General features: G+C 36.9%; 1 protein-coding gene and 1 long non-coding RNA gene across 2 annotated transcripts; one reads left to right on the top strand and one right to left on the bottom strand.

Annotated features, from left to right (window-relative positions):
• Window positions 1-301: 301 nt before the first annotated feature.
• LOC113345156 (chalcone--flavonone isomerase-like) lies at window positions 302-5,554 on the bottom strand. Its single transcript, XM_026588978.1, has 5 exons — window positions 5,334-5,554; window positions 1,288-1,429; window positions 1,037-1,195; window positions 713-936; window positions 302-554 (listed from the first exon to the last, which is right to left on the bottom strand). The coding sequence occupies exons 2-5, from the start codon at window positions 1,400-1,402 to the stop codon at window positions 357-359; spliced, it is 696 nt and encodes a 231-aa protein (XP_026444763.1). The 5' UTR covers window positions 1,403-1,429; window positions 5,334-5,554; the 3' UTR covers window positions 302-356.
• On the top strand, window positions 2,531-4,904 carry LOC113345158. The gene is made up of 4 exons (XR_003358027.1): window positions 2,531-2,615; window positions 3,293-3,339; window positions 4,039-4,145; window positions 4,615-4,904. It is a non-coding gene; the product is annotated as an uncharacterized LOC113345158 (long non-coding RNA).
• Window positions 5,555-19,590: the final 14,036 nt, after the last annotated feature.

Raw genomic sequence — 19,590 nt, 5'->3', positions numbered from 1 at the left:
AAAGAGAGAACGAGCATTAGAATTTAAAAGGTTACTGCCTACCCAGAAAACTCGACTAATCACTTTTGTCGTGATTAGTTTGCTCTTAAGGGTGTCTTTGACTCTTCAGAGGTGCCCAAAGGTAGAATTTAATTATTTTTTTTAAGGAAAAAAGGTACTATTTGGAAGAATGGACAAACAATCAAGAAGCATGGGGCATGTGACTTAAGTCGTCAATTAGCTTGTTGCCAAGCCTTTATTTTTTATATAATTCTGCCTTTGGGACAGCTTTTAAACTTCAAGCAGGGTATGAAGTCATTTTATTTATAGATTTTTGTAGGAATCCTTGCGGTACAGGTTTGTTTTTTCTTTTTCTTTTACAGAATTCTATACTCAGGAATATTAGGATGGCCCTTGAGGAGTTCAAAGATGCGCACAGCTAAACTCTGCTTCGCAGGGGGACAAACCCCATTCTTCCCAATGATTGACTCGAGAACCGCCACTGACAATGCCTTGTTGTCTATGACAGCTGCTTTTTCTACGTCAGGCGTGGAATCATGATTTGAGAACCCAACCTATATGACAATATTAAAATAAAATGCATTTACATTAGTATACATTATTGTAGAACATGTAGTTGTATCACGTATGATCCCCCTACTTAGGTTATGGGAATCGACCATGGCGTAGTAAAACCTAAAAAGCAGATAAAAAAGAACATGTGTACACAAACCGTAAGAGTTCCGAGAGGTGAAAGAGTGAAGAGAATGGATGAGGTTGGGGGGAAAGTTTCATTCTTGAAGATGTCCATGAACTTCTCAACTGCTTTGACTTCTTCCTCTGTGTATATTTCTCTACCTTTCAAGTAAGTGACACAGTTCTCCATCACTTTTTCTGAGTATTGAGGCCCCGTTAATGGTAAGATCATTGTAATCTTTGTCATCTTTTCAAATGGACCTGTTACCAAATTTTGTAACTCCGTAAAGTTAATAAAAATTAAGAAAATTTTAAAGCAAATGATCGATCCCTAACCACGAACAGCTCCTAAGAAAATTACCTGTAACAATGTCCATGAAGAATTCGAGGTCATCATACAACTCTTGTAAAGTTTTGGATTTCCATTTAAGGGAGAGTGAAGGAATGGCTTCTTCTCCTAGATAGATACCTATTGCTGTAACTTTGATGAACTCGCCTTGGATCAAAACTCCCCTTACCCCTGTCCATCACCAGTCAAAACATATGAATGCATAAAACTTTGTAATAAAGCTATTTATTTAGATAAATATATGAAACAAACAAGATTAAAACCTGCGCCGCCTAGGAATAGGGAATCTATTGATCCTGGTGGTTTTATTGTTGGTGAGAACACAAATTCTTCGACCTTTATTCCCGTACAAATTTGGTGTCGTTCCACAAGAGCCATCTCTCACTCTTTGCAGATACCAGATATCTGTGTTTCGAAAGTAATATAAGGTTATGTAAAGTCGAGAGGCTACACGAAGAAGCTAACTTGAGAAAGAGTGTATATAAAGGAAGACTAATAACACTCAAGCAAATGTGTATACATGTGATATATTTTGTAACACATGTGAGTAAGCGTCACCATAACACTACCAAAAAGGGTTTATGGAGACACCTTTTTTTCTAGGCTAGTTTGAGCGGAGAGAAATTATTTGAGGCCTACCACTAGGAGACAAAAGAGGTTAATATGAAGTATTTCAAATAGGGGTGTAAATAATAACCGAAATTACTCGACTTGTATATATCCGTCTGAGCTTGTTTGTACCTGAGTGAGCCTAAAGCTTGTTATGGCCTTCCATGCGCCGCCTATTAGTTTAAATGGGCGGACTCGGGTTTTCCCTAAAATTTGATAGCTCGGGATGATATCTACCCGAACAACCCGACCTGTTATCCCTTTAAATTTTTTAAGGGTTTTTGTTCTGATGTTAAAGCAACTCGTTGTATGTCTTGGTTATATTTTGAATTAAAATTCTTATTTTCATTTCTATTTTACATTTAGAAGATTAATTATTTAAGATTACTTTAACTTATGGTTCATTCAATCTCCAAATTATAAATTGATCTTAAATTGATTATTACAGAATTTTGAAAATTCAAAAAACCCGAAGCATGTTTGGTCTGCCTGGCCTGACCTGCTTATAGAATGGGCTTTGAGCAAGTTTTGGGCCTCAAAATAAGTGTTTCTACCTTGCCTGTTCGGCCTGACGAGCTTTTTGTGTAGCTAATTATGAGGCCTATCTGGCCTGACCTCCAGTAGGAAACTGGTTGGGATGCCCGGCCTGGCCCAATTTACACCGCTAATTTCAAAATTAGAAATTAACGTTTAGTCCCATATATGTCGGGCTTTAGACATTCTAGTCCAGCATCCTCGGCCTAGTACTCCATAATCCAAAAAAAAAAACTGATAAACTGTTTGGTCCAAATTTTTAACTAGTTAGTCCAAACTCGTAGCGTTTCAAACTAATCTGGTATCATAATCACCCTTCTATATGAGGATACAGGAATATGAATGAGTTTTAAATTTTTAGATCTCTGATTCAAATCAGGAGAGAGGCAGATAGATATTCCGGCGATTTCTTGGATTCAATCGTTTCGTCATCATATTTTGATCTCAGGTTAGAGACCTCATATTTCAATCTCATCTTTTATTCGATTTTGTTTGTTTCTTCGATTATGTGTTTTTGATTATTTATTTTTTTGAATGCATGAGATTAAATCGATTTTTCTTTCATCTTGCTTTCAATCTTTTAATTTATGTTTTGGGTTTTGATTTTGTTATTTGTTAGGTTTATGATTTTCATGAAACTCTTTTGATTTAAATTTTCCATCTTGATCTTTCTTTTGATTTTTTTTTGGATGTATAATATGAAATCGATTCGATCTTTGATTTTTTGATTTTCCATTTCTTCATCTGTGTATTTTGTATTTTATTAATGGCTATTCATGGTTTACATTGATGGAGTAATTGATTTCTTTTATATTTTGACTATGCAGAATGTGTACTTTCTGGTCCATTATATATGTTTCGATCTATTGTGATTTAAGGTTGATTAGAAAATTAATTCTCTGATAAATTCAAATATGATTCAGATCATTGGATGTTACATCTTTGTGTTATTGGATTCGATTGAGATCTTTTAGATATGACCCAAATTTTTTTTTAGTCATTTGATTTATCATTATGTGTTGATTGAACCTAAAAATGAGACTTTTTGAGATATTTTGTATGTGGTTTAGAGCTTTGAAATCTTCATTTATGTGTGTTTTGATATATGTTTTTTTTTATATGCAGATTATCAACCATGTATGAGAAGATTGTGTATGCTATCTTGAATCATGGTGAGCATTCGACCATATTTGGTAGATGTGTACATATTTTACAGTGAAATTATCTATGATGAATGCTTGGGTTGTATTGTTTGAATCAATGCTCTATTTTGTTATTTTTATGTAAATATCTATATACTTGTACACTAGTATGCTCTGTGATGAATGCATGACCTGTTTTGTTGGTATATATGCTAGATTTTGGTATTATTTTGTAGATGTATACTTGTTTGTACACTGAAATGTTATGTGATGAATATATGACATGTCATGTAGGTAGAATTCTATATTTTGTTAGATTTTTATAGAGGTGTACATGTTTTGCACACTGGGATGCTCTTTGATGAATGCATGGGATGTCCTGCGGGTATGATGCTAGAATTTGTTAGTTTTCAGTATAGGTGTAAATGTTTATACACTAGTATATGTTTCACTTTATATAGCATGTGCATGTATATGTTCTTTTGTAATATATAGGGTACCAACCATGTCTGAGAAGGTTTTGTATGCTATTTTTGAATCATGGTGAGCATTATGTCCTACATCGGTACATGCACACATATTTGTACACTAAAACTTTTTCTCTGATAAATGCATGGGTTGTACACGTGTTAATGTTAATGCATACATAGTTCTACACATACTGATTATTAATGATAAAGAACTTATTACCCTTATCCACGTTTGAAATTAATTTTATTTTTGTAACAGGTGCATGAATCATTTGGTTGCAGTTAATGAAGATTGTTGGGCATTGATACGATGCAGGGATGATTACCTCTTGATTATTCTATTTATAAATGGTGGATGTCACTAGGGTAAGTTTCTTTACCTTCACAATTGAACTTGAAACCTTATTTTGAGCGTAGTTCTCCCTAATAATAATGCAGATGATATTCAGATTGATGATATGTCAAACTTCAAACTTTTTAGGTATTATTTGATTTCATATGTTATAAATTTAGGGACTCATAAGCTCATTCAATACGGGTAGTGATATTGTTTCTTAGGCACACGATTCAAGTTGTATGTGTGTATAAAGTGGTGCACGTTGTCCTGTCTCATTTATGTATGGCATTTTATGGGTACGGATGTGCACAAGTTGATTATTTTGAAGATGTGGATAGTTCTGCAACTAAGTGCACATAGTTGTTCACATGCTTGTTCTTAATGTGTACATATTTATACACATGTTTATTATTTTTGAATCTGCGCATAGTTCCACAACTTTATGTTGTGTTGTTTTTTCCAAATCATTTCATTGATTTTTCATGTTTTGTTTTCTAGGTTGAAGATTATTATATTGATGTCTAAGAGACGGGTAAAAGCTCTTATGGACAGGATCATTAGTCCCATATTAAGGACTTCATGTGGAAGATGAAGAATTCACCGCAATAAAATTGTTAGGGAGAAATAAGGAATACCTATGATGTGCACTGGGTGCTTTACTTATCCCTCCATTGATGATTTACTACCCTTCTTGCTTACGACTTCGTACTTTTTGTTTTCATGTAACTTGTTAAAATGGATGATACTATCTTATTTATTTTAAGAATTTAGTTTGGTTTTTACTTTAATACATGTGTCTTTATTTTTACAGGTATGAATAATTTTCTAACATGTCAAAACATATTCAACATCATGTATAATAGGAATTTACCCTACTAGTCAGGATATAAATGGATTTCTCATGATCTTGACTGTGGTTAAGCCAAATGTTAATCCGGACAATTATGAGTGACATTCAACTAGTTTACTTAATTTAGATAAATTTTTTACTTATCAAATGTTTTAGCAAGTATCATCACAACTATGCATATGTGATTGGTTATCCATCGCCATCTAATTTAGAAAAGAATTTTTTTTTTGACGTCACCTTTTTTTTTCTGAAAGGAAGCTAATTATATTATTCATAGCTATGGATTACACGCCCTGTTGGTACTTGGGAATTATCTAAAAAAAGATGGTGATTTAAAAAAAAGATGGTGATGTATTGGATTTCATACTTTTTCCGCTCCTCTGTTTGCCAAGATGTCAACCACCTGGTTACCTTCTCGATTTGTATGTGAGATGCGCGCGTACATGAGGAATTTGTCATAGGAGTTTGTGTATGTCTTCCAGTAGATGATACAGGTGCCACGGATCAGTGAACTCACCCGTGCGTGCTGTAAGAAAATGAAATAAGGATGTAAATACCATTTCCAAATGTAAATGTGAGGTGTGTATGTTAACCACTTCCCTGATACCAAAAAGACATGCTTTCGATTCAGCTATTATCTCCACTGTGATTTTTAGAGGTATTGTTGCCGATACTATGTGCTTTCCACCATGATTTCTCACTGTGTATGCTTCTCTTGCAATTCCAGGTTAGCCTGGTATCCCTCGTGTTGCGTCTTCAGTGTTGAGATTCAACCAAGGTGCATCAGGTGGTTTCCATGTAACAGAAATGATGTAATATTATTTCTGGTTATAAAGATTTACCACCGGTGGCTGTCCTATGATGCCCGAAGGTGTGTGGGTTGATGCATATTGAAACTCCCAGAATACGTTGATGATTGTATATGTCGGATGTTGGGTGCATGTTTGTTGAAAATTGTTGGTTCCTTGTAAGAATATACCTCATAAAGTGAAACATATAAGGGAATCATTATTCCCCTTTATTTTTTTGTACGTTTTAAAAATTCCATGTAGTATTAACGGAATAATAGGTTGGGTGATGGGTAGATAGCTGCAATGTGATACCAAGTTTGCAGTGATAGATGACATTGACAATACTGATGTTCTGTGGATTCCGGTTGAGCCTTGCATCTCAGATACATTGAGTTGTGTGTAATTTTCCTGTTGAAAAGCAGTTTCTTAGTAGCCAGACCTTGAAAAATAGCTTTCCAAATAAAAAATTGTATCTTCGAAGGACATAACAACTTCTAAATTTGTTTGAAGCCTAGAGTGTCATTAGTGTCTTCCGGTTGACCTTCCGGAGGTTGGATGATGGTGAGTATGCTGACTTAACCGTAAAATTCCCGATTGAAGTTAGTCTCCAAACTAGTTTTCTAAGCAGGAAGTGGATGGGAGATAATACTCATTATGTGGTTTGTCGTAGAAGTTAAGAGGGGATGGTTTCAATTTTCTTCTTGTCCGATTGATTTGTGAGTGGATCAATTAAGTCAACTATTGTTTAAAAGTTGGAATGAGGGTTTATATATAGTGGAGGATGATTCGGGATCCAAACATGGTTCCAGAAATGGATATACATCCCATTCCCAATGATATGAGTCATATTCTGCATGAGAATTGGTTTAAGTGCAGTGATAGCTGTCCATATTGGACTTGGCTTAGTCACACGTACCTGTTGAGTATTAAGGAAGTCACCTGCTTGAATATATTTTGATTTGTAGAGACGAGACCATAAGGATGATGGTTTCTGGTGGATGGATCAATATCTTTTCAAGAGTAGTATTTGATTCATTTGCGTTGCTTCTCTAATGCTAAGACATCATTCTTCGATTGATCTGAACTTTCCTTTATGCGTTTGAATGGCCCCATAAGAAGTTTCTGTTGATTTGATCAATCCTCTTCTGAACATGAGTCGGTAGATTGGTGTTCTACATTATATAATTTGTGGTTGTTTTTATAGAAGATTTTATCAAGGTAAGCCTACCCATCTGGTTGAGAGTGGATGTTTTCCATCCTGATAACTTCATGGAGAATTTTTTGATGATTATATTGTAAGACGAGCGAGATTTTCTTCCTGAAGTTAGAGTGACACTTAAGTATGATGCTGGTTGAGACGAAAAATGAATGTGAAAAAATATTTTCAATCTCTGGATGGTAGGAGAGGATGATGATAAGAGATGATTTGTTGAGGTTGAATGTTGACTGGCAGATGCACTGTACTTGTTGAGTAATGAACTATATTTTAGCATTGATCCATGACACCTTGGCCTGTAATAAGGAGGTCATCTGCATACATTAAGTGGGAGATTGCAGGTGCATTTCTTGCAATTTTCACTCCTTTGTAGTTCACTGTAGACTCAAGATGAAGAAGATTAGTAGAAAAAAATCTCTGAGCATAAGATAAAAATTTATGGTGATAACGGGTCCCCTTGTCATATTCCACATTTAGGTTTGATAAACCCATGGACAGCACCATCAATCTTGACTGCACATGTCACATACGATACACATGATAATATTCTTTGTACCAACCAACTTGAAAATCCTAATGCCGACAAAGTTTTTAATGAATTTTTAATTTAGTTTGTCGTAGGCTTTGTGAACATCTAGCTTGAGTGCAAATTTTGGTACTATTCCTGGTTTGGTCGATTGAATGTTGTGGAAAATTTCCTTAGCAATGGAGATGTTGTCTTAAATCGATCTGTTTATGATGAATGCACTTTGTATGTGAATAACAATCTGATTCAGCAGAGGGGAATTCCGGTTTATGATGACTTTTACAACGACCTTATAAGCCACATTACAGAGACTGATGGGTCTGTATTCGGCCGGTGTATACGGGCTATTGATTTTTGGGATGTTGGTGTGATTGATCTGATGGTCGAAGGATCCAGTGTCAAAAAATTTGGAAACCATGTCACATAGAGCTGAGCCGACAGTTTGCCACGAATGTTTGTAGAAAGTACTTGTAAACCCATCTGGGCCGGGTGCACTTTCGTTTGAGATACTAGCCAAAGCATGTATAATCTCATCAAGTGTTACCGGTGTAGTAAATTAGTGTTTTTATTCCACTGAAATTATGGAAGATACACAAGAGAAAAGAGAACAGTCCACCTCATGTGGACTAACTTGATATATTTGCTCAAAAAAGGATACAAAAGCTGTAACAATATCATCATGTTTTGTCATCCATATTCCATCATCAGTTTTAACACGATTGATGGTGTTACGAGCCTTATGGATTGTCGCAGTTGTGTGGAAAAAACTGGTGTTTTTGTCTCTCATCTAGAGCCATTGAACTCCAGACCGCTGATGCCAATAGATTTCCAAATGTTGCAGTAGTCGTTGATGTTAGATAAGCGCATGTTGTGCTTGTTCTACTGCTTCACATCGTTTTCTTCCAAAAGTGATAGAGCAAAGATATTGCGCTTTTTCCAAATATTTTTTTAAAACTTTGATACATTGACTTAAGGCACCAAATATGTTTCGATTCTATCGAGAGAGACTGTTCCCTGTTGCTGCTAAGTTTTTCAGCAAAACAAAACAAATCGAACCATTGTCCTCTATGTTCCATGCCTCATCCATAACGGACTGATATTGTGGATGTAAAATCCAGTGGTGTTCAAATCGATAAATCTTTGCTCGCTCAACAGACGAGTCCGCCAAGTTTAGAACCAGTGAAGGATATAGCCAAATCTTGGTTGAGCAAAAACAGACGCATCTTTAAACTTGTTTTTCATATGTGATCTAAAGTCCTATCTAGACGTTGCAAAATAAAAGCATTTCCTTGCTGATTTTTAGAACATGTAAAAGTATTTCCCACGAACCCCAAATCACACATTCCATAGTTGTTGAGCATGACTTGAAATGTCTGAGCTTTTTGCAGAGATAATGGTCTTCCCCCTTGATTTTGTTCTTGATATACAATGTCATTGAAGTCAGCCATCATCAACCATGGTGTATTTGGTTGAGATTGAATGATCTGTAGCATATCTTCCCGTAGATGCTTCCTAGATGCCGTATGAGGAGGTCCATAAATACCCGTGAAGTACCAAGGGGTTGGATCATGATCAGTAGTTGATCAAGCCATCTAGTATTTTATTTTTTTAAGCGAAACCATCTAGTATTAAATCACTCAAGATGTAATATAATTAAACACATTAATATTTATGAATTTATTAGGTTGATATTAGTAGCGCTGCACAAAATCGATTCAACCCACCAACCCAACCCACACCCGCCTGAAATTACCCGCACCCGACTCAACCCACTTAGGAGCGGGTCGATTATGGGTCACAACATCAAAACCCACCGTATGGTGGGTCGACTGTGGGTGACAACTTCCCTCACCCGACCCAACCCACCCACCCACCTAAATATTTCTAAATTAATGCCAACCCTTAGATTACCTATCCTAGATGAACCACATCCATTGAAGTGATAATATATAATGCCTAAACCTAATCATCGGTAGCTTCTCTTCACTGAAGAGTCTTCAATCAGTTCCCTTCAACGACAGTCTCAGAGGCTCAGTTTATTTTTTCATTTTCTCTTCGCTTTGTAAATCAAATCACAGCTTCACCAGCAGCAATCAATCAACATCTTCACCAGTAAACCAACAACCAAAGGTGAGACTAGGAATCATTCTAATTTGTAAATACTAATTAGGATTTTGTTTCCTAAGATTGATTTTGGGTTGGCTTATTTCAATTGGGTTCTTAATGTAATGTTCATTGTATTTTATGGTGGGTAACCCACCACCCACCCGATCCAACCCACCGTAATGTGGGTCGGGTGAAAATCGACCCATTGTAATGTTTGGTTGGTTGCGGGTGACAACTTCTGTTACCCACCATCAGTGGGTTGGGTGACGGGTGAGGCCAAACCCGACCCAACACGACCCATGTGCAGCCCTAGATATTAGTAGTTAGACTTTTAGATCATGGTCTACTTACTAACGTTATTTTCACACACAATTGCTCCATGGAATCCCTCTGTAATGTCTCGTGTTTTCTACTTGTGTAAAGAGTCAAAAAACGATTACTTATCCCATAAATTTTACTAGTTTTAGATCAATTAACAAGTCAATTAGTTGCGCGACCTATCAATCAAGCATAAACATTAATATTAGTAAAAACAACGATAATCATGTGAAAAATTTTAAGGTAGAATTAACACAAAACTCAAACTATGTCAAGAACTAGGAATTCAGCCTCAATCAAAAAGTGAATTTAGCCACTCATGGTATGGAGTTCACACAAAAGAAAAGATGTGGAAACAAGAAAAGACCAAAATGTTGTGTGTGTATAGGTGTGGAGAAAAATAGGCTTCAATTTGCTTACAATCTTCTTAGGAATATGATCCAATTTCAGACCCCCTTCTTAATTCTTCTCAAACCCAACACAAATTCGCACCAATCTTCACAGCAGTAGCAGATTAATTTGACGGAACCAAATATGTCTCCTTCTTGATCTTTTGTAGATTCATAATCAACTCGAGCAACACCTCCCACTTCACTATCATCTCTCTCCTTTCGATCTTCAACTGCGAAGCTCGGACATTCATCACTGTCTCGTTATCTCATCCCTGAATTCACACTGCGCAACCATCTCTTTCTTCATTACTGATTCAATTTGAAATGATTGAGAGAATTCACATTTCTCTCAACTAGGGTTAGGTAATGATTGGGGTGGATTTAAACACCCAACACTTTAGATAAGGACCACTCAGCTGGCAATACTCCTCCAAATAGAGTTTCCACTTAACCTTGGCTGGACTGCCACTAGTACTTGCTTGTGAATGACCATTTCTCCCTTTTGGCTCAAATTAAGATGATTTCTTCTTCTTTTCCTCCTTGTGGCAAAGTAACAATAAAATTCAAAACACGGGTAAAATACATAATTTACAAGGAAAATAGTAAAGAAAACATAAACAATAGATAATAAATAGGGTGTATTCTACGCCTATCAAAACTAAGCTCTCTTTAGAGTGTCGGTGGAGGTAGGGTGTGGTGTCTCTTTTGCCTCAAAAATAATTGTACACAATAATATTATTCAAAATAAGTGACATTACAAAGTAGTTTTTCCTTCTTTGTAAATCTACGTTGGCCGGAGCTGAATCTCTAGAGAAATTCCGTGAGACACAGTCCAGAGGGACCCACCACAGAGATTTATGGGGATGTAATTTACTCAGTGCGTGGCCACAAAGCTGATAAATCGAATTGCAGGAAACCGGGTTCTGATGCTTCTGTTGAAGGACACGAAGAACATAAGACACATTATAACATTCGTTTATTCTACAGCATATCCCTTTATCGTTTCCTGTAACAATTCTTTATTGTAGCAGTTCTCTGTAACAGTCTGTTGGTAACACCTATAAAACGTTGCAAACTGTTTGGTTTATGATGCAAGGCGGAAGCGTTGAATAGTATTAAATCCAAAACAACATGTTTCCGAGATACCACTGTCAAATAAAACACTAATTTTCATTAATCAAAATCTTCTCCTCTAATATCAAAACATGAAGCTCTTTATATAGATAACTCCTTATCAATTAATAACCAAATATTTTATTTAATTATTAAAAATACTTACTACCTTATCTAATGGATATTTTCTAAACTAATAAAATACTAAAATAAATACTATTAGATACTTCTAAAAGTTACCTAAATAATAAAAGAGAAAATATCTTAATTAATTAAATATTATTTGCTAAATAATAATAATAAATCAAAGAAAAATAACAATAAACGAGTATATTCACTTTCCCTAAATACTCCACCATTCTCCCCTTCTCAAAAAAAATTCGCCCTCGAATTTTGCCAGTATTTGTTGTTGGGTAAATAATTCTTCGATGAAAATTCTTATAATCCTTCAACTTAAATAATATTGACATAATTACTATTGAACCGGAAAATACCTGCGCATCGAAATAGTGAAGTTGATGTCGTTGATCCACCTGATTACATACTGCTTCAAGAGAATATGGACCAACATAACAAGAATATAACATGATCTCATCATCAGGGTAATCATCATAGACCGGTGGTGAATTCCAATCCACGATAACTTCATATTCTTTAGTTCCAGAGAAAGAAAAAATATCATCAAACCTTTGGATTTCAAGCTTTAATCCGGACTCCAACGAATCTCGCGGATCATGTGCAACTCCTTGAAATCCTTTCTCCTTGTCGCCAAAGAGATTTTTGTTTTCATCACCGGTCACTTCCTCCACTCGTTGTAGGCTAGGACCATGATGGGTCTCTTGCTGATGATGCATTTCAGCCAATAGGAGGGTGAGCGCCTTAACCTTCCGTTCTAGATCATCTATTACCACTTGCTCTTTCTCATCGCTGAGAGCGGCTCTTCGAACAACACCATAATTTATTCCTCGAAACACCATAATTTCCTCCATCTCGAGCTATTCAGCACCGGATAGACTTAGTACCAGGATCGGTTCTTCCTAATCGAGCTCATTACCGTATGAGCCCAAGAGAACACGAGGAACTACAATGTCAGGTAGGGGAGTTATTAGCCAAGGGTCTCATCAGGGAGAGTCTTAGTCCTTGTGCAGTTCCGGCGTTGCTCATTCCTAAGAAGGACGGTTCATGGCGCATGTGTGTGGACAGTCGTGCTATTAATAAGATTACGGTGAAGTATCGTTTTCCCATCCCTCGTCTGGATGATATCCTGGACCAGCTTCATGGTGCTACGATTTTTAGCAAATTGGATTTGCATAGTGGCTACCATCAGATTCGTATACGGCCTGGAGATGAGTGGAAGACCGCTTTTAAAACTAGGGAAGGACTTTATGAATGGTTGGTGATGCCGTTTGGTCTCTCCAATGCTCCAAGTACGTTTATGCGTGTCATGAATGAAGTATTAAAACCATTTTTGGGTAAGTTTGTGGTCGTTTATTTCGATGACATTTTGGTTTATAGTACTAACTTGGATATGCACTTGCGTCATCTTCGTGAGGTCTTAGTAGTCTTACGCCAGCAAAATTTCTTTGCCGCTACAAAGAAGTGTGTCTTCGGTACAGATCGCATTTTGTTTCTTGGATACGTCATATCCAAGGATAGTATTTCCGTGGATGAATCGAAGGTTGATGTTATGCATACTTGGCCTTGTACGCAAACAATCCATGAGGCCAGGATTTTTCATGGGTTCGCGTCCTTTTATAGAAGGTTTATTCCCCACTTTAGCACTATTGCAGCAGCAATCACCGACTGCATGAAGAATGGAAAGTTTGCTTGGACAGACGCAGCTACAGCAAGCTTCATCTTGCTGAAGGAGAATCTTTGTTCTGCCCCTATATTGTCTTTACCGAATTTTTCTTTACCATTTGAGGTTCATACAGACGCCTCTAAGGTTGGTATAGGTGCAGTCCTCAGCCAAACCAGTAAACCGATCGCATTTTTTAGTGAGAAATTAAATGGAGCTAAGCGAAATTACAGCACGTATGAACTAGAGTTTTATGCCATCATCCAAACCCTAAAGCACTGGCGTCATTATTTGATTCATTCTGAATTTTTATTGTTTACTGACCATGATGCTCTCAAGCACATAGGAAATCAAGACAAGATGAATGCACGACAAGTTAAATGGGCTAATTATCTGCAGGATTTCACATTTGTCCTCAAACACAAGACTGGCACTCAGAACCGTGTGGCTGATGGTCTTATTCGTCGACGAAGTCTGCTAACGTCACTACGGACGGAGGTCTTAGGTTTGGAGTCGTTTGCTGATTTGTACAAGACTGACCCCTATTTTGGCTCAATTCTGGACGTTGTGCATGCTGGCAACAGTGCCCAGTTCACGCTGTTGGATGGTTTTCTCTTCAAACTCGACTTTGCATTCCTGACTGTAGCTGGCGTTTACGTATCATTCAAGAACTGCATAACGAGGGTCAGTTTGGTCGTGACAAGACCTTCCAGTTGGTTTCAGCATCATACTTTTGGCCGCGCTTGTTTAAAGAGGTACAACGTTTCGTTTCTCGTTGTCATATCTGTCAGGTATCTAAAGGTTCTTCGACAAATGCTGGTCTTTATATGCCATTACCAATTCCGTCTAAGCCTTGGAATGATATTAGTATGGACTTTGTTGTGGGTTTGCCTCGCACTCAACATGGAATGGATTCTGTTTTTGTCGTAGTTGACAGATTTTCCAAAATGGCGCACTTTATAGCTTGCAAAAAAACTACGGATGCGGTTCATGTGGCATTTTTGTTTTTACAACACGTGTATCGTCTTCATGGTCTCCCAGAATCCATTGTATGGACCGTGATTCTAAATTTCTTAGTCATTTCTGGAGGTGTCTTTGGAAATTATTGCGTACGGAGTTGAAATTCAGCAGTGCTTATCACCCTCAAACGGATGGGCAGACAGAGGTTGTTAACCGATCTCTTGGGAATATACTTCGCAGTCTGGTGGGTTCTCACACTAAACAATGGGACAGGCATTTGTTTCAAGCAGAATTTGCCTTCAACAGAGCCATTCATAAGAGCACCGGGTTTAGCCCTTTCCAAGTGGTCTGTGGATTTAATCCGCGTTCACCCCTTGATCTTGCGCCTGTGCCAGATTTACAACGAGTGCATGCCACTGCTGATGAGTTGGTGCATCACTTACAGCAGATACATGCCGATGCTTCTCAAAACTTGGTGGCGTCCTCTACGAAGTACAAAACGGCCGCCGATAAGCATCGTCGTCACGTTGAATTTGAGGTAGGTGATTTCGTTTGGGCTGTACTTATTAAGGAACGTTTCTCTACGGGTTCATACAACAAATTGGGTCCTCGCAAGATTGGTCCTTTTGAAATTATTGAGAAGATCAATCATAATGCTTACCGTCTGCGACTTCCCAATCATATTCATACTGCTGATTTGTTCAATGTACGTCATCTCATTCCCTACCACGACGACTTGTCTGATGATTATTTTTCTAACCTGCCTAATTCGAGGGAGAATTTCCTCTTTCCCAGGGAGAATGATGTAGTGCAAGATATGGCAGAATCCTACTTGGAAGGAAGGGATCGACGAAAGAATATCCGTTAGCCATGTATGAATATTTTCCTATTTGTTATTTTGTTAGGAAATAAGAGATATCTTGCAAGTATTGGCATGATATTATATTTAGTAGGATTTCCTCTTTATTAGCATTAATCATAAGAGATATTGACATATTCCATAAGGCCTATATATGGCCACGTCTGTAAGGAAGAAAGGGCAGATTTTGAACAAAAGAAAACTCTTCCTTTGAGAAGTTTTATACATTGTGTGATTTCTAGTACTAACATTCTACACCAGTTTATTAGTTTTATCTTGGTTTTCACCCTTTTGAGATATGAACAAGTCTGAGTTGAACGAACTTTTACTACCACTTTCTACAACTTGTTAAAATCACATCAATTTTTGGCGCCTCCGACGCGGTCTTGTATTTAGGTTTAGATTATTTTTTTAAATTTTTGTTCTCTTTTACGCCTTTGATATTTTCGATTCTTTTCAGGTTTGGAGCGAAGTTATAAGAAAGAAGGATATAAAAGGAAAGCATCGCCAAAGAAGGAAAGAAAAGAGGAATCCAAAAGACTTAAGAAGATTTTATTTTTTATTTTTTTTTATTTTTAGAAAACTGTATTTAAGGATTTTTGTATTTTTGTAATTTTTCTTTTTCTTTTTGGACTTTATTTTTGGGACATTCTTTTGGGACTTTTTTATTTTTAAATCCTACAGAAGGGTAGTATTAAATAAAAATTGCTATAGGGAAGGACTATCTCGGCCCCTCAGGTTCGTACACTGACATAGGAGTCAGTGGCCTGAGTCGACTACAACCGATTCGTCGTCCGTCTGGTACGAGGGGTAAAAATCTACCACGAAACCCCTGTCAGTGGGTTTTCCATTGTATTGAGGCTTTGAAAATACAAAAATACACGTGCACACACCAATTGCACCTTCGTCAAAATCACCGAGTTTAGGAAAACTCATGGATTAGTAAGTTGAACCCGTGCCTTGGGCCTTATGGGAGTTACCAGCTGAAATTCCATAAACCTCAGCCTCGTACCTTTGGGTATATTTTGCTATAGTAACCGAAGCTTACCTAAATTAGTGAGCCCAGCATTTGCATGTGCACGATTTTTTTTGCTGAATTTTTGTGTGCCTGAAAGTAAGAGAGACGCTCTAGGTCGGTTCATTAGAGAAAAATATAGTAGTTCTAAGAGTCTCAATTACCTTAATTTAGAAAGTCCGATTTTCGGAAAATCCAGTTTTGGACATACGTCTTTTACTGAGGAGAGAATCCCTATTACTTTGATAGAGCCAGAAATGGCAACTTTGAAAGCTTTGTTGAATCCGACTAGGACTACTCGTCCCTCGTGTATTAGGTTAGCTGAAACGAAAGAAAAGTATGAACTTAATCGGGGACCCTACAGATGCACCCAATCTTTTTAGGGAAACGAAATGAAAACCCCTATTTCCATGTTAGGGATTAAAGGAAATTTGCAGTACCCTAAAAATTACAAACCTTGATGATGATGCTTTGAAACTTAGGGTATTCCCTTTTTCCCTGAAAGATAAAGCCAAATCGTGGCTATATAGTTTGGCTTACGGGTCAATCGAAACATACGAAAAACTTACATCTTCCTTTTTGAACAAGTATTTCCCTAGGCACAAAACATCTTCTATTAGGACGCAAAGATGCACGTTTTCTCAACAGGAGGGAGAATCTTTTGGAAAGGTTCAATGATTTGTTGACAAAATGTCCTCATCATGGTTTAGAAAAGGTTAGGCTAGTTCAGATCCTTTATGAGGGTTTAGATTATTCCACTTCTACCATAGTAGAATCTATGTGTACAAGTGGGTTTCAAAACCAAACAATTGATGATGTGATGACATTTTTGAATGAAACCGCCGAAAAGACCCAACATGGGAAAATAGTAGAGAACCCCAGAAAAAAATTCTTCTTGGCAGAGGAAACATTAATTGGGTAGAAGGAGGTTTTTAATCAGATGCTAAAATTGCAGCAATAGCTAAAAGGTTAGAAGCTTTAGAGTTGGGTCGCATTAGTGGTAGAATGGAGTCTTTTTGGGAAGGCCAGACTATTGAAGAGCAAGCCAATGCTCTTTATAATAATAATAGTAGATTCGAGAACCGTCATAAATTTGAACTATATTCAGAAAACTATAATCGTGGTTGGAGAAACTATCATAACCTCTCATGGTCCAAGGACTAGAAATAAGGTCAGTTTAGTAATTCGAATGCTCACCCGAATTTTGGCTATACTAAAAATCCTTCAGGACCAGCTCAGTTTTAGAATCCGTCTAATAATAAAATTTCAAGTTTAGAAGAAACTCTCATCTCGTTAATTCAAAACACCACTAAGATTCACCAATCGCTTTCACAAAGCATATAAGAAAGTGAAAATATAAGCTAGGATAATTCTCAGGCTATTTCTGAGTTAAAAGACCATGTTAGTATGATAAATGAATCATTGTGAGAAAAAGTTAGGTTCCCTAGTCAAACAAAACCTAACCCTAGAGGATTTCATGAAGTATGTGTGAAACCATCACATCAGCTGAATGCTATTAGCACCTTTAGGAGTGGTAGAGTTGTAGACAATAAGGTAACCAATCCCGATATTGAGCATAATGTAGTTCACCCCTCAGGACCATCCATAGCCGAGGAGACTGATAAAATTTCTGATGATAACAATTCGGTTTCTGAGATGCCCTATTTTATTCCTAGAGCCCCATTTCTACAACTACTAGTACCAATAAAGAGTGAATCCAACTTTACTGACATAATGGAAGTTTTTAAGAAAGTTACCATAAACCTTATGTTATTAGAAGCAATTAGGAAGCTACCGGCTTATGCCAAATTCCTCAAGGATATGTGTACACAAAAGCGAAATCTTAGTGTCCCTAAGAAAGCCTTTTTAGCTAGTCATGTAAGTTCGATTATTCAAAAAACCACAACTCCTAAGTATAAAGACCCAGGTGCCCGTACCATTGCTTGCACAATAGAAAAACATCTGGTAGAAAAAGCTTTACTGGACTTAGGAGCTAGTGTAAACTTACTAAAAAAGCGAAGGTCTAACAACCTCATCCAATATTTTTCTTAGCAATCTGTATGGACTAACTCCAATATACTTTTAAGAAAATAAACTAGACAGTCAGACTCAATCTTAATAAAAAGTATACCAAAGAATTATATCTCAATTTCTTGATTAAATCCTAACTCAAACAAATAGAAATCTGCGAGTCTGATTAAATACAAGAGAATAACTTGAACGGTACCAAAGACCAATGTTCAAGGATCAATCAATTTCAATCAACAACCAAAGGTTGGATTTACCAATTGACTGATAGAACGCACAACATGTGATATTTCAATTATATAAAAAAATATAATGCGTAAAAGAAATAACATGGACACCAGAATTTTTGTCAACGAGGAAACCGAAAATGCAGAAAAACCCCGGAACCTTGTCCAGATTGAACACACACTGTATTAACTACGTACACTAGCCTACTATAAACTAACTTCGGTTTGGACTGTAGTTGAACCCCAATCAATCTCACATTGATCCAAGGTACAATTTCGCTCCTTACGTATTTGATCCCAGCAGGATACTACGCACTTGATTCCCTTAGCTAATCTCACCCACAACTAAGAGTTGCTACGATCCAAAGTCGAAGACTTTAATAAACAAATCTATATTACACAGAAAAGTCTACAGGAATAGATAAATCAGCTGTTAGAGCATTTCTCGGTCGAACTCGCATGCGTTTATATCTCAAGCATGTTTTTCAATGCTAGTGATCAAAATTATAAGTCTTTATTTCTAGTCTACTATAGCTAAGTCTCGTACTAGGATATAAAGTGTAGTTGATCTCAAGAACTCCATGGCGATCATCCTATAAGACGAAGTAATACTCAAGGAACTGGTGGATCTTCATCGACTAAAAGGTATGTGGAGACTTGAAATTATCTATCACTCAAAAGGATATCTACTTTATCTCATATTTTGAGAGAAAAGTCGTTTTGCTATATAGACTTTGATTATACACATTTGCTATTTCGAGCCGAGTTTATCTCTCCTATCTATTTTTCGAAATATGTGTTGGTAAGCTTTTCTTTTGGCCACATTCATCTTTGCCTAGTGACGAAAGTCATGTTATGTTTCAATCACTTTGAAAATTGCTTTGACGAAAAATAGTTTATGAATAAAAACTATATAACGTCCTCTAAGAATGTTTCAATGATTGAAATGAGAGTTTAGATCATATAACCAACGATGGATATAAGCATTGTGTGGCAACACATACATGTACAAGTCATGTTTCCTTGAACCGAAGTTTGCGAACTTTGTTGATCAAGAAAACCGAAAAAAGAGCTGTGAACTCAGTCCGCGAACCCAGTCCGCCAACTGGCGGAAGTTCTCGACCAGAGAAAATCTGCTGGAGTTTAGAACTCCTTCCGGTAACTTAAGTCCGCGAACTAAGTCTACGAACTTAAGATGGTTATATCTAAAGACGATTGTTTATGAACTTATTTATATTAACTAAGGAATGCAAATGCAAACCGTGGCTATATAGT

Source organism: Papaver somniferum, unplaced genomic scaffold, assembly GCF_003573695.1.
Source record: "Papaver somniferum cultivar HN1 unplaced genomic scaffold, ASM357369v1 unplaced-scaffold_81, whole genome shotgun sequence".
Taxonomy (NCBI): domain Eukaryota; kingdom Viridiplantae; phylum Streptophyta; class Magnoliopsida; order Ranunculales; family Papaveraceae; genus Papaver; species Papaver somniferum.
The sequence above is the reverse complement of the archived record's forward strand: the minus strand, read 5'-3'. Positions and strand labels throughout refer to the sequence as shown.

What these genes read in the sequence shown, in the direction of transcription:
- LOC113345156 (XM_026588978.1), bottom strand. Translation starts at nt 1,402, where the DNA reads ATGGCTCTTGTGGAACGACACCAAATTTGTACGGGAATAAAGGTCGAA. An exon ending in CCTATTCCTAGGCGGCGCAG is followed by an intron (nt 1,196 to 1,287) that starts GTTTTAATCTTG and finishes GGTGATGGACAG; the next exon opens with GGGTAAGGGGAGTTTTGATC. An exon ending in CTTCATGGACATTGTTACAG is followed by an intron (nt 937 to 1,036) that starts GTAATTTTCTTA and finishes ATTTGGTAACAG; the next exon opens with GTCCATTTGAAAAGATGACA.